This window comes from Centroberyx gerrardi, chromosome 2, assembly GCF_048128805.1.
Source record: "Centroberyx gerrardi isolate f3 chromosome 2, fCenGer3.hap1.cur.20231027, whole genome shotgun sequence".
NCBI classification, from domain to species: Eukaryota; Metazoa; Chordata; class Actinopteri; order Beryciformes; family Berycidae; genus Centroberyx; species Centroberyx gerrardi.
The window spans coordinates 19,599,016-19,614,807 of NC_135998.1; the positions used below are offsets into that span (position 1 = coordinate 19,599,016).

The 15,792-nt window shown below is 39.9% G+C and overlaps 1 protein-coding gene across 3 annotated transcripts in view; it reads left to right on the forward strand.

Moving 5' to 3' along the window:
* nup214 (nucleoporin 214) overlaps positions 1–15,792 on the forward strand; it is an 87,485-nt gene that overhangs the window by 26,660 nt on the left and 45,033 nt on the right. For all 3 annotated transcript variants that reach the window (XM_071896744.2, XM_071896747.2, XM_071896745.2), the window contains exons 18-24: positions 552–655; positions 852–1,046; positions 1,548–1,636; positions 1,745–1,828; positions 2,592–2,894; positions 3,062–3,226; positions 3,700–3,811. In XM_071896744.2, coding sequence (XP_071752845.1) covers positions 552–655; positions 852–1,046; positions 1,548–1,636; positions 1,745–1,828; positions 2,592–2,894; positions 3,062–3,226; positions 3,700–3,811 — 1,052 coding nt within the window. The remainder of the gene's footprint in view (positions 1–551; positions 656–851; positions 1,047–1,547; positions 1,637–1,744; positions 1,829–2,591; positions 2,895–3,061; positions 3,227–3,699; positions 3,812–15,792) is intronic.

Genomic DNA, 15,792 nt, shown 5'->3' on the forward strand with positions numbered 1-15,792 from the left:
CAGCTGTTTTGTCTCTTGAAAAGTAAAAGGAAGGGCAAGTTTTTAAGTGGGACTAGATGTTTTTGATTCTGGGGTCAGTGGTCTCTTTCTGTGGTTAGAATTTCAGTTTTGGGTCTTGGATGGATGTTACCAAGGAAGAACAAAAGAACAGATGGAGATCAAAGGTTCGGCATTCAAATCAACAGTTTCAAGCTGGTTTAGAGATTATTGGCAGAATTATCAGTTTAGTAATGTAGAATTTAATGTTATATGGGGGAAAAACTCTTAGTCCTTACAGTGACTGCAGCTCTGTGATGTTGAAATAATGCATGGGTGGTAAAATAATGCAAAATTGAACAATTTCATTATTATTATTATTATTGCGCACGGGGAGAGCGCAATAATTGGATTAAAAATGGTGATGGGGGAGAGGGTCCCCCGTCACCATTTTCAACCCTAACGAGTTTGCAGCTCTGGATGACTGAAATTAGATTTTTGTGTTTGTGTTTGGCGAAGCCTTTAAATTAGTCATCAACAATTACGTCTGTCTGAATGTTTGGTCCCCTAATCAGGAGATCCGTAGGCTGTATCAGTATGTCATGTTTGCTGTGGAGGATGTCAACGACGTCCTGGATGTGGAATGGGAGAAACACCTGGAGAAGAAGAAAAGGCAGAAGTAAGGATGAAAAATAAAAAATTGACGGATAACAAAATAATCAAGATCCTCTGCCGTTTTTCAAAACCTGTTCACACTTATTCGCTATATTGAAAAACAAGTCAAGTACTTGCAGATAAATCTTACCTTTTGTTGCATGTCTAACCTTAACACATTTTCATTAATTTGACAATAAATAATTCTCTCTCCCTCACAGACACATGGTGGTCCCAGGGCGTGAGGCTCTGTTCACCACACTTGCCAACAACCTGTACATCATCAACCAGCAGAAGAGCAGGCTGGATCAGCTGATCAAGGAGCTCACTTCACTGCGCCTCTACAACAAGACCTCAGCTTGGACCACTACTCCACCAGCTATAAACACTCAAACTGCTGCAGCGGCACCTGCTGGGTAGGGGCTGACAAAGAACAAGTGGTTGGAGTGGAGGAATGTGAAAATCTCAGGGATAAATGAGTATTATATTTAGTGGATTTAGAGTTGGCTATGAATATAAGGGAGACCCTGTTCAGTAGGATTGGGAATCAACAGAGACCCTTTTCAATTCAACTTAAATGATTTTGAAACGATCTGATTAAATGCAGCACAATATAATAACTTGACAGCACCTCTAACGACATAGCCACCATCCTTCATGATTTAACACTTGAGTAAAGTTAATGTACTTCAGTTGCATTTCCTCTTAGGCTTTGGCAAACAGGATATAAACAATGCTCATGCTTCCATTGGCTGCTGAAATGGAATTTAGAATTTTGTGCATTGATGGTAAAAGGCAGACTTTACATTGCACCTCTACTCTTCTCTTTAGATATTTGTGGGTCATAGAATTGCACATCTGACAACTATGGAGGCAAGATGAACAAGGGTCGTGTTGATATTTGTTCTGTCTTTTAGTTTGGACAGTGAGCTGGAGAGTTTGAGGGATGCACTCCTGAAAGCCAGGCTAGAGATCACTCCCCCCAAGATCACCTCCAAATCTCCAGGTATTATTTTTTAAAATATATTTTTTAAAAATATATTCATAAATGTTTTATTTTTTCTTCATTTCACCAAATACATATGGTAACAAAGTATGGTTTTCTGTCCTGCAGTCAAGATATCACCAGTAAAACAGTCCCAGCTGCGTAACTTCCTCTCAAAGGGACAGATGCCTCCTGTCCGCTCCACTGCACCAGGTACACCTTTCCCCTTCAACCTAATGTAGCAAAGGCTATACTATCTTTCAAAACATGTCAGCAGTTCATCTTTTAGAGAAGATTTGAAATCACCCTGCTCAGTGGTGAGTGTTTAGGGCATAGCTGGAAAGCTGGAGATGACGATAGCTATTTGATTTTCTTGTGTAAACAGAAAAATACAAAATAGATGTTTTAGATTTGATTTACTTACTAGACATTTTTGGTTGGATGAAAGTATACCAGTGTGTATCCAGCTTTTTATATACTATAAACATAATGACTTAAAATCATAAGAAATCAAATTTCCTATGGAGAGTTCAAGAATGTCCTCACTTATATGTGAACAAAAACACCAGAGGGAAACCTGAAGACTGGGATCTCCACATTATGCCATTTTTAGCAGTAAGCTTTCAAACTTCTGTCAAAATCCCATTGACCACAAGTAAAATTGTAAAATCTTTATTCAGATTTTACCATAATTGAAGAGATGTAACCTTGAAATTGATCTGGTCCTAAAAAAATTAATTACTGTCTTAAATTCACAGCTGTGGTAGAAAAGGAAATACTGGAAAAAAATCTAAATCTGAAAACTGGTTTCACATGACAAATAATGTAGTCAATATTTAGCTTGTGACAAGACATGTAAGTTTGTTGAAATTACGATGGCAACAGTTTTGATGGCAGAATTTTGCAGAATATTACCATAATACAGCTATTTCTTTGGTGCCTGTTATCTAAATGTCCTTTATCTACTCTCTTCCAGCCAACCTGTCTCGCTCAGCCTTCCTCTCACCCAAATACTATGAGGACTTGGATGATGTGAGCTCTACCTCCTCCCTGTCCCAGTCTCTGGAGCCCCAACTGGAGCTGGAGGAGGAGGAGGAGCTGGAGCCAGAACCTCTTCCCCTGCCCGTTATGCCGTCAGTATATTCCACCCCCCGCCACCCCACTGTGGTGAGGACTCCTTCCATCCAGCCAGGCTTTGGGGCCATCCAGTCCACCCCCTTTACCAAGGTTCATCCAGGACTGGGCCTGGGCATGGGACTCAGCCCCATTGCCAGTCCAAGTAAGTAAAGTATACTAGCTCCAGTGCCGCAGAGTTCACAGAATTGCATACAGCATACAACTGAAAATGCCATAAACCGTCTACTTCTCAGTTGCTGTCAGATTTATTACAGTATACCAATGCAACTTACAGTGTCTTAAATGTTGCTCACTGTGTTGATATTCCAGTTCCAACCAATAAGATCAACCTTGGCGGGGCTGATAGCACAGCGCTTGCCACCAAGACGGTGAAACACGGAGCCCCACCAACTGAGAGGGCCGTACCCGTCACCATCCCTGCCCAACAGGCTGCAGCCGCTGCTGTCCGTAGGCAGATGGCCAATCAGAAGCCAGGTAGGAGGAACATGAACCAACCACCAATATTCTAGGGCAAATTAAAACATGAATTATCTTTGTGGAAAACAGTTATGGAGAGGTATTTACTTTTCTGGACTAGATTGTATGTATAAGAAGCTCTGTTTGTTGAATATCAAACATTGTCATGTCTACTGTAAGTCACCAGGGGGAGACAAAGACCGTCAGACCACAAATTGTGGTGAACCAACAGCTTTGTGTCCTAGTCCAGTACCCTGATGATCACTGACTGAACTGCAGTTATTTGTATATAATTCAAGCCACACTTTAAACATGATCCAAACCGTTCATTGGATGGTCAGTTTTTTTTTTTACATTGTGTGACGTGTGCGTGCTTGTGTGTGTGTGTGTGTGTGTGTTTGTGTGTGTGCACTGTGTCTGTGTGTGTGTGCACTGTGTCTGTGTGTGTGTGCACTGTGTCTGTGTGTGTGTGCACTGTGTCTGTGTTCCAGCCGCAGTCAGCGCTTCCCTGACAGAGTCCACTCTGAAGACCGTTCCTCAAGTAGTCAACGTTCAGGAGCTCAAGGACAAGGGACCTCCCATGCCTGTTTCCACTGTCATCAGGTAAAACTCATCACCATAAACACTATCTGAGTTGTTTTATGGAATGCTTTTAATTGAGTTACAATTTTTGGTGTAAAGTGTGAAGGTAGGTCAGCAACGGGAGCAGACCCAAAATATTTAACCTTAACTAATTTCCATAGAGAATTAAGAAGTATTGTACACAATCAGGACTGGGCATATTTGATGTGCCAGAATTTGCCCTAGAACACCTACAAAGTATCCGCATTTATTTAAAAAAAAAATGCACACAACAGCTTATGTATGAATCTTGGTCTGCCATGATTCAGGGTGGATTTTACATGCACACACTCTCATATCTATTCTAATTGTCTTTTACTGTAGCTTTGCAAGGCAATTTGAAAATGGCCTGCTGAAACACAAAGGTTGAGTCCTACAACTAAAACCAGTAGCAAGGGCAGATTGAGTAAAAAGACTGTATGCATATGGTATACTAATAGAATCTGGTTCTGTTAGCTCGCCTCACTTATCAAACTAAATTATGGTGAGCAGAGTGATTCCAGAAAGGAATGAGGAAATACACGTTTTTCCACATGTTGGTCGTGTACCATGCGTAGCCGAGTCACCAAGTTAAGTCATTGCTGTGTGTCTATTTGCTAGATATCTTTCTGTGTGTGTTCCTGCTGTGTGCATAAAGCTTTCCAGTTTTAAGTCCATCCATGGACTAGCCAGAGAGATCGCTTGTGCTTTTGTCACATCACAGCTGGCATAACCCAGTCATCTAATTCAGTCCATAGCTGGGGGCTAGAACGTAGCACAAAGAGCCCCTCTACAATTGGACATCACGTGCTGCACCTGCCTATCATATCTGACATTTAACTCAACTACATTTCCCCCTCATTCTCTCCCACTTACCAGGACACAATGGCGAGCATTGGCCATTTAGATTCATAACTGAGTGCACAAATACAGTGAGCAATAATGCAGCTGAACTTGAGACTACACAGGACCTGAGAGTGCCAAAGATCAGAAAGTAAATGGAGGTTTGTGTTTGAAGGTCAATGGTGTAAACAACTATAAGGTTAAGTATAGCGAAAATGATGTAGGACCCATAGAAGGAAAAGCATAGGCACTGAACAAAACATTTAGGCCTAATCAACAAGGAGTATATGATGTTGCAAGCTTACTCAATTGTGTTGGTACTTTGCAACAGCAAGGCTCAGCCCAATTATTTTTGTAAACAAATATATAGTGAAAGCGTTATAGCCGGACTACTGAGCTCTATTTCTTCTTGCAAATGAATCAAATGGATTGTAGTCTAAATGTGCAAACAAAAGCTTAATTTTCCTCAGTATTCCTCATTAATATTACAAGATTATATTGAAATCTGAAATGAAGTTTTAGGTGACCTATCTTCATCATTATCATTCATGCACACACACACAAACTCAGAGGTACTTAGAGGTACACTTGCTGTTCTGAATGAATATGCACATGCAGTCGTGTGTGTTGGTGTGCGCATCAGGGATTAGGATCAGCTTTAGTGCTGTGTGCGGTATTTTGTCCATGCATGCCGTAAAAATCTATATGTGTTCATTCCTGTTGCTATCAAGGTGTGTGCCTACGTCTGTGAATGCATGTTATTTGTGGACCTGGCTTTAATTAGTACCACAGCTGTTACAAAAAAGGACTTTAACATCAGCCAACCATGCCATTGGTTAGTGCCCACAATACACACATAGTTGGGATATTACTGCTGACAGCTGTCTGAGTATGAAGAATTATTTCACTCAGAATGAAAATGTAATCTTGGTAAATGCTTTATTTTTTACTGTTGATGAATGATCATAGCAAAATTTACAAGTGAAAATTAAAAGAGAAAATGGAAAATTAAATAGAAAAGAGAAAAATAAAAGAGGAAAATGAAAAGTAAAATTCAAAAAGTTAAATGACCTTTTTTGTTTTCACATTGCTTCCTCTCATTTCCATGTGGCTTTTCCCAATTGCCATTTTTATTTTAAATTGTCAAGCTGTATGCAAAATGAAGAGGCATGGCCCTTCCATCAATCAATGCAGCAGATAGTTTCTCAAATAGAGGAGGGTGTAGTGGCAACTTACAGTAGGGAGGTCAAATGTGATTCTGAGGTCTCAGAAAAAAAACGTTCTTTCTTCTTTTTTTCTGTATTTTCAATTTAACAGAAAAACAGAATATCTGCAATATAGAAAAATGCAACAACTTATAAATCAATAAAATTGGTTATTTGTTTCACTGCCTTAAGTTCCTGTTACTATCCCAACCAGTAGACAACTCGCTAGTCAAACTATTTGGTGAAATAGTACTCCTAACTCATTACTCATTAAGATAAATAAGGTTATCGTTTCTGAAAACAATTTTATTATCTACAGTAATATGCTGTTGATTAATGCTTAAACAACCACTAATGCAAAACGATGTACCATTTAAATGCCCATGCATCAGTTTGGCTGAGCAGAGAGCAGAGGAGCACCTCGAACTGACAGCGCTCTATTAAAATGAATGAGAAATGGCACACCAGTAATCTCTCGCTGCTGAGTGATTCAACCTGTAATACAACCAAAACAGCTTGGCTACATGTGTTATAAGATCAATTGTGCCACCTCCAAAATCAGTCAATGTGACCTACTTTATTACACGTTTCTGTCCTGTGGTTTCCACCTATGTCATGGATGGACATAGGTGTTGAATTGCAGCCTCAATAAGCCCAGGCAACAATATGGATGAATAAAGTATGCAAGCACATTGTCTCATCTATTGCAAAGGGTTACTCTTACTCGTATGTCCCAGCAACCTATACTGTACTCTGACATAGTATAGATTATTGGCACTGCCAGATAACACACCAGTTCGATCATTTCCCTTGACAGACAGCCAATATCAGCACAATGCTAGTAGCCGGGAGAGCAGAATGGAGCAGGGTGACTCTTCAATGTTGTAGTTTATCTTCCTTTTGCCTAGTCCACTGCGTTTAAGTAGAGCTAGGCTTAACACCATAGCACCCAATCCACTGCTTTCTTATGAATTTCCTTAGGTTATACATTAACAAATTGCCTTTAGTGGATGGCCTTCTAATTTCAGGCCTCAGTGGCCATGTGATAGTCATAGTGGGATGTGTTCTCAGCATTATGTAGGTGGTTGCTACAGCCTAGTGCTTTGCATTCTGAGAGAGAAGATGGTTAAGTTAGGGCCATATGTTTTCCAGTCTTCCCTGGCTGTAAATCATGCAATTTTAGTTTAAACAAGATTAAGTGTGCCTGGTTGCTGGGCCATTCTGGCTCCATGATGAATGGACTATATTTAATTGTGTCTGGCTCGTGTGTTTCAATATGTATAACATTTTTCAACTTGTCTGACATACCAAGCTGATAGCAGCTGTGGCTACTGCTACACGTAATGATAAATAAAAACGTGTGTGTGAATACACACGTTTGGCTCTGTTTCTATCCTATATGTCTGAAATGCCTAGTGTGTGGACTTGTATACTCCCTTGCACGTGTATGTCAGAAAACCCACATGGTATGTTAAGCGATGAAGCCAAAACACCAAAGTGACAGTCATCAACAATATAGGTATATGAGCAAATGGAGTGACATTGCGTTGATGCAAGTAGGCATTTGACTACATCCAAACAGTTTTTGCATCAAGGGGTGAATGTGCATGTCTGTGCTATGCTTCTACTATAGCCTATATACTTCGTTTTACCATTCAATTTTTCAGTTATTATCAATGATTGCACTTTAGAACGATGCGATAACCCATAGATATTTTCCAAAGTAGGTTTACTTTGGTGTGTGTGTCTAAGAGAGTGTGAGCGTGTGCGCCTATATGAGTGCTCATGTGTATGTGTTCATCTAACATTTTCTTTTTGGAAGTCAAATGTTGCCTCTACTCTTTGTAATGTTTTGGTACAGGGATATATTTAAAAAGCTCGCCATGATCAAAGGACAAGAAATATTGAAATATAAATAGGCTGTATGCCTGTTGCATATTTAAACAACATCATTGCCGGTAGGTTTGAGTGAAAAAAACAAAAATCCAACTATGTGTTTGTGTTGTGAAGTTGTGACCAATGGTCAGCACAGATATTGTGCTATGGTGTAGTGTTAATGGAGTTAAGGACGTGTCCCAATCTTTTTCAGGGCCATCAAGATAATTTCAAGATAATTTGAAATATATTTGAATTGTGTTTATCTGGATGGACTCTTCTTGTGTGAGATGGGCGAACAATGGGCATAACAAGGAATTCTGTGATGACCCATTTTTTAGTATGAAAGGCTCTCTGATTTTAAAAACCTGGACAATTCCACCAGACACTTTTTTTTTTTTTCAATGGAAGAAGAATTGTTGGTAAAGATTATGCAACACTGTCACTGTGGCAGATAGTGTTTCCTATCCTGGAACTGTGCTGTATGCATTTATGTGGATGGCTGTGTATGAGGCAACATTAGAGCGTTCTGCCGTCTATGAGTTAGTGATCAGGGCCCATGCAATTTTAATAAACATTGCTAAATAATTAATTGTGTGGGAGTCTGACCTCACTCCTAAGTTCACGATATGCAGGAAGAGCACAATACGGCACAGGTGTGCACCACAGAGTGGATAGATTTAACACCTCTCCTCACCACACCACTTTGTGATCTAAGTTTTTGTCTGATCATATTCAAAGCCGGGTCAAATCAGTAATTGGAACTCTGTTGTTTATTGGTGTTATAAACCAGGACTAGCTGAAAGTGAGAAGAATAGAGCACACACCCAAACTAGGTGCTGGCGGTCAGAAAAAGTCACAAGACCAAAGAGTAAAAAGATAGCCGCACACTTCTCTCCACGCCAAAAAAGATGGTTTATTCCAACATGTTTCGCCTTATACCTTCATTGTGGATCATCGCCACAGGACTTTAAGTAGGTTAACTCACACCTGCAGAAAATTGGGACACCATGTCACATGTGTAGGCAGCCTATAAACTAGGAGGACTTTTCTTTTCCAGCATCAATCAATAATACACATTGCATGGAGAAAATTGAAATTATACAAAACATTTTTAGCCCCGCGACAGCAGGGGCTCTATGGATCGCATTGTCGGTCGGTCGCTCTGTTCACCACTTTTGATCACGTGGGTGAAAGTATACCACAGGGAGTTAGACTGCAGACTCTCAATCGGGAGACCCGAGTTCAATTCCCAGCAGAGATGCAAATGCAATGTCGTGGGGCTGTTAGACTCGTAGTCTCGTTTCTTGCATTACATGAGTAGAAAAGTATAACTATAATAGATAAAATGTATCTGCGGAATCCCCAATAAGATATATAATAAACGTTTAGAAAACCACTCCAAAAAATATTTTAAAACCTTTAGAAGTATAATTATATCCCATGTAATTACAAGATATCTCCACAGTGACATCACAAGGATAATGAAACACTGTATACACAACCGTGTCTTTTCAAAAATATAACTGGACATTTCAAACTGAGGGTATTAGGGTATCCAAAGTTAACCAAAAAGCTTCCTGTATCAAGAGCATTTTATATAAATCACCCCCTTTTCTTGGCAGGTTAACTTTTTCAATACCGATATATTTTAAGTGCAGAGACGGGGTGATTGGCTTCAATAAAATGAGCTGCTACAGCATAATATTTATTTTTACAAGAATGTCTTGTATATAAGGATATTTGTAAGAAAGGGGGTTATTGGTATTATTTAGCCTACATATAAACTTGCAAAGTCCAAAGCCATGGTAGAGCCCATGCAACACCATGGGATTGTAGGTAATAGTCCATTTAACAAAATAAAATAATTATGTGAGAGTACAAACATGGCCAGGTCCATAATACATTCATTTAAGAGAAGTAGATTCTCATTCCACTCATTAAGAAAATATGCCATCGCTCTGTCCTCCATCATGTGGAGAATATTTGTGTATAATGACTCCACATCATGAGTTACAAGGTTGGTATCCTCAATCACATGAGTAGGCAAGCTTTCAATGACATTGATCATATCCCCAGAATCCGTGTGATTTATGAAAAATCCACAAAACCAGACAAGGCTGAAGTCAATGAGTTTATTCCAGAGACTAAATTTCAACAAAATTAAAATGTAATTAAAGAAATAAACTTCTCCAATCTCCTGGTTTATCCCGCCATCCATACATTATATTCTGCGCACACTGCACAGTGCTCTCCATGGTGGGGGGCGTGGAGTGTTCGCAGCTGGCATGTGCTTGAGGAGGGGCCAAGCTGTGTGTCTTTTTTAGTTTGTTGTTCAATTGCTGAATGATAGAGGTCCGCATTGACCCAGAAATTGGACATGGTACCTTTTTTAATGTCATTAAATTCCAAAATGCTGTCTCCTAGTTACTTAGACTGGAAAGCCAAGCAGTTTCACAATGTTGCTATTTTGGAATCAAGAAAAAAAAAGTTTTTGCACACCTAAAGATGTTTGAGTGACAGGTTCGTAGGACAACAACCAAAAAGGTATAGATGCTGAGAAAGGAATAGTATCCCTTGTATCTAAACTTGCATCATAATTTATTACGACGTTTCCTTCATCAGGCAAACATGTTTGTTGTTTGCTATTTTGGAATGAAACGGTTTACAACAATTTCTATTTTTTGGCATGTGGAAATTAAGCCTAAAATCTGTGCCGTGTCACCACCTGTTGTACTCTATAGAAGGTGACATCACCTGGCACAAAGACCAGCCAATAGCAGATGGCCAGTTCAGTACCCTACTTTTCACCATTAGGTGTCAGGCTTCACCACAGGCTTGGGTTTGGGGTTTAGTTGCTCTTTAATGTCAACATTAACATAATTGCATTTATTCAACCTTTATTTAGTTTAGTAAAACTTAAAAGTTAAAAGGCCTAAAATAATCCAGATTTAACAAGGATGATATTTAAAAGCAGATCATCCTTTCAAATGAAAACAGAAATAATATAAATGTAAAGGATATCAATCAAAGCAATGGCAGTCAAAACTAGTAAGAGTAAGAATCAATGACTTAAAATGTCCCAAGGATACAATCGAGTGAGTTTCACTAGGCATTGTAGTTCATTCCAGGACTGAGGAGCACAAATTTTAAAGGAAGTCTCACCTATGTTTGTACTAACTTGGGGAACCTGGATTACTAACCAGTCCTGTGAGCAAGTGTGGTATGCCTCAGTATTCCACTGTAAAAGTGATTTAAGGCAAGATGGCAATTTAAACAGAATAGCTTTGTAAAGAAACAAGTACAAATGGTGGTCTCTCCTTACAGAGAGAGAGAGGACCAGCCAACTTTTTTTATACAATATACAGTGATGGGTACCATAACTGTCACCAGTAATACATCTCAAAGCAGAATGGTATACTGCATCCAAGGGCCTTAGAGTAGTGTTGGCTGTGTTTCTGTAGAGTTGGCTGTGTTTCTGTAAATCAGTATAAGAGAATAAGCCGCTAGGCTCTCTAGTTGCTGTGACTTTTATTTATCACACAGTTTCAAATACAATGCCTTCATCCCTGATTAGTTTATTTCCCAACAGTCAGAACCTCATTGGGTGTGCGGTTTGTCACTTTTTGATATTGTGTTTCTGTAACGTCATCATAATCAAAACTGAGAGAAAAAGTGCTCTGTCAAGCCTCTTTCTTCTATGAAAAGAAAAGCAAGCTTTGTTTCTGTACAAGTAGCCAAATTTCATCAACAAATTTACGTTACGTTTGTCAACATGAGTTCTAAATTTGTCAACCATCAATATGCCTAGGTATGCATAGGTTTATAATGAGGAACTCTTTCAGTATGAGTACCATTGATAGTGCAAATATGAAGACTAGTGTAATCAATCCTTTCTGGTTTTAAATCAACATTTAAAACCAATTTTAGACAAGTGGCTTTTACATTGCATTTAAGGCATGTTGCAGATTTTCTGTGGCCAATTGTACAGAGTTGGAGAAACAAAGAATAGTATCATCAGCATAATGACGGACATTACAGTCTTTTAAAGACCTAACAATGTCATTTGAACAGAACAGGACCATGGATTGAACCTTGAGGAACACATTTTGTTATCTGTTTCTCAATGCAGAAGCATTGAGAAACAGAATGTGAAAAGGGCCTATTAAGATGGGTTGGCAGTGGGGTAAAATTCTTAATCTTAGTAATTCTTATTCCAGAACAGGCTAGGTTTGCATAAGAGCTATCAGCCAATGAGAGGGTACATCAAGTTATGCTGGTATCCACTTTGACACTGGTATACCACCCACCTACTACAGCACATCTTGAGAGTACTTACACTCTCTGCAGGTGCAAACGCACATGCACACACTTAAAGGGTAACTTCAGTATTTTTCAACCTGGACCCTATTTTCCCATATTTTTGTGTCTAAGTGACTAAAGGGTGACACACACAAAACAAACACCCCTCATGGACTCATAATGAGAGACGCATTTATTCACTATTTCTGAAAACGAAAGCGTAGAGCGCCATCTGCCTCTCTACAGACCAGCTGTTAAAGGGTAACTTCGGTATTTTTCAACCTGGACCCTATTTTCCCATCTTTTTGTGTCTATGTGACTAAAGGGGACAACAATTTTTGAAATTGGTCCAGTATTGAGCGAGATCGCTTCAGCCGGCAGCCGCGAAACGGGCTGCAATGTAATCTGACGGGGCAAATTGCACCGTCAACATTATGGAAAGGACCCTACAGAGAAATGAAACGTTTTTCTTTACCTTTCACTTGATCCGGTCTGTGTGTAACCAAGTCTCGCTCAAGTCTCGCGAGAGTTGAGTTGTTGCAGGAAGTTACACACAGACCGAATCAAGCGAAAGGTAAAGAAAAACGTTTCATTTCTCTGTAGGGTCCTTTCCATAATGTTGTCAGACACTTATAATAACAATCTGAGCCTGTCAGTGGCAAAAACAAGCACTTTTAGTGGACGTACATTGACGGTGCGATTTGCCCCGTCGGATTACATTGCAGCCTGTTTCGCGGCTGCCGGCTGAAGCGATCTCGCTCAATACTGGACCAATTTCAAAAATTGTTGTCCCCTTTAGTCACATAGACACAAAAAGATGGGAAAATAGGGTCCAGGTTGAAAAATACCGAAGTTACCCTTTAACAGCTGGTCTGTAGAGAGGCAGATGGCGCTCTACGCTTTCGTTTTCAGAAATAGTGAATAGATGCGTCTCTCATTATGAGTCCATGAGGGGTGTTTGTTTTGTGTGTGTCTCGTCAGCATAGATTTATCAGCTGACTGACTCCATCTAATCTGATCTTGCCCTATGCAAGACAAGCAGAGGCCAGCAGTCTTTGTGGATCTCGCTCTCGCTCTTGGCCTTCAGCGCTTTTTACTCATTCTCCCTGTATTTCTCAGATCAGTTGATGTCTGCTTTCCTAGCTTGTTTTCTCAAGCTCTCCACTTCTCTAGCATAGCGTCTTTGCCATATGGTCCTGTCAATATTTTCTTTTTATTCAGTTTTGTCTTCCCAATGCTCTGTGTTAAACATTCTGTCCATGTCCATACCCTCTCTTGACCTTATAAATTTGTCTTGTGCTTATTTATCTTCTATTTATCTTCATGCCCATCTATTTCATTGATGGGCATGTCTCATTTCTCACTATAGCACTCTCCACTTCCTCCCTCAGTGTTAAGCTCCATCTTCCTTTTGGCTTCCCTCATTCACTCCATTATTCACATACTCCTCCCACCCACCCCCTTCCTTTCTCCTGCTTTGCCTGCATCCCACTCTTTCTGCCTGACTGGGCTGTGCTCCACATTTTGTGGTTGATATTTGGGCAGACCCCCCTGGGGCCTTTTTCCAAATTAGCCCTGCTCACAATAACGAGTAAACAAGACATGGCATAGAAAAGAAGTTGATTTATAAAAGTGGGTTTTCCCCTATCCCACACTTTCATGCACACTCTTTCACTCTCACAGACTCTCTATTGGTTCCAAAGTTTTTTTAAATGATACCCAGCCCTAGCTAGTCAGCAAATTATTAATTTCTGTGTCCATCAAGCTACCCAAAGGCATATTTTGGTAGCCCAGACCAGGTTTTTGGTAGTCCATATAGGGCTACTCAGCGACCCCGAAGAAATCCGTAACAGTTGCCTCATCAACAGAGAAACTTATCTTCATGAATAATTCATGAATAATTTGACATTCAGTGATGGTAGACTAACTCTGCCCTCATGCTATAGAAAAAGTGTACCAAATCTTGGTGTTCGCCCCAATATCGGTGTAGTCAGTCTATTTGCTTGTTAACTGATGTTATTCATGACATTCATATTATCAGAAAGTGTAAGGTAAAAATATTTAGTTTAGATCAGTTCTTAGAATTATCAAGGATGACACTTGCCTGATATCAGACAGAATTGTCAACTCGTTACACTCCATTTCCATCTTCAGTCTGACATTGCCTCGAATTTCCCTAACCAATCACTAGAGACCAACGTATCCGCCTGAATCTAACATCATTTTAAGTCGACACTGATGCGAAAAAAAACATCTCCCCTTTGAATAAATGCCTTCAAAGCAGAGTGCTGTTCGGATTTCAAAGTAATTGGTACTTTTAATCGATTTAGAACAGCCTCGATAGCAGTGTCTACCTTGTCTACAGCGGTCGCCATTGTTGTTATCACTCCTCCTTGGTTGACAACGGCGTTAGTCCCGCCCGTGGCGCTGATTGGCTAATCGTTAGTCCCCCCCGGCGCTCATTGGACCGATCATTTTTCAACTGAGAGAAACTGCTGTTTCATGTCACGATGCCAGACCAGAAGCAGTCAACTCGGTGGAGTGGGCAGATTCAAAGGTCTGGACCCAGGCAAGGATGACACATTAAAATCACTTATTTTTAATTTGGTACATGACTCTAGAAGCAGTAGAAAGTAGGTGTCAATACTATATAAAAAAAATAAATAAAAATAGTTCCTTCACTTTGTAACCCTTAACTTCCTTTCCAGTTCTTTAGGAATAATCACAAAATGTTAACTTTTTCTCTTAATTATTTCTCACCCATGAGGAGCAGTAAAAGAACAGACACATTGCATGCTAAACAATGTCAATGTAGGCTTAATACTGTGGACATAGTAGACCTCTTACTGGTTTGTTATTTAGGTGCAGAATAGTCTTAGTCCATGATCTCATAGGATGCGTTTTTGAACACTCCTGTGTTTATTTCAGTAATTTCCGTTGGTTTGGTGGCAGCAGGCACGCATCTCCTCCAAAGTATGCACCTTGTGCTTTGCAGGCAGTGAGTTTGGGGTGCTGTCCTGGGTTCTCCAAGTTAAACATGTCTTAACTTAAGCCTCCTCACACACTACATCAGTTTCAGACAGAGAAATAAATGGCAAGGAATGGGCTTCTCATCCTCTTCAGCCATCACTAAAGCCTAGGTCAGACCACAAGACTGATCCAGGCTGACGGGACAAAGATGGGCGTCATACATGAAGACAAGGGATCACACACTACCTGATTCTGACATTTAAAAACATTTACCCATTCATCCAGAGTTCACTGTTAATACAACTACACAATGGGTGTTCTATCCTTTCTTGCTCCATGGTACAGAAGCTACAGATCACATTTACATTACAAATGTATTTTGAAGTAACATTATTACAAGAATTTTGCATGAGACTTCTTTCATTGTAATTGCATTGATTCAGGCACATTGCCATTTAATACAATTTTATAAGATGGAAAGAAGATGAAAGAAGGAAATTGTATAGCAACTTCTTAATAGTTGAGCAAGGGGAATTGATATTAATAATATAAACTATCTACATGAGTGGGCATTGTTGTTGTTAAACATGACTACTCTTCCAGTTCATTCTCTTTTTCTTCTCCTGACATCTAATCTCCCTTTGCCTGTTGCCAGTGTCATCCTCAGATTTCAGTCTTACTGAGGCTTGGACAGCTTCACACTACACAAGCTCGACCCGATTTGGCCTGACAAACATGTTTGAAAAATCAGGTCGGGCTAAATGGCCAGAGTCGGCAGTCTTGAGTCCA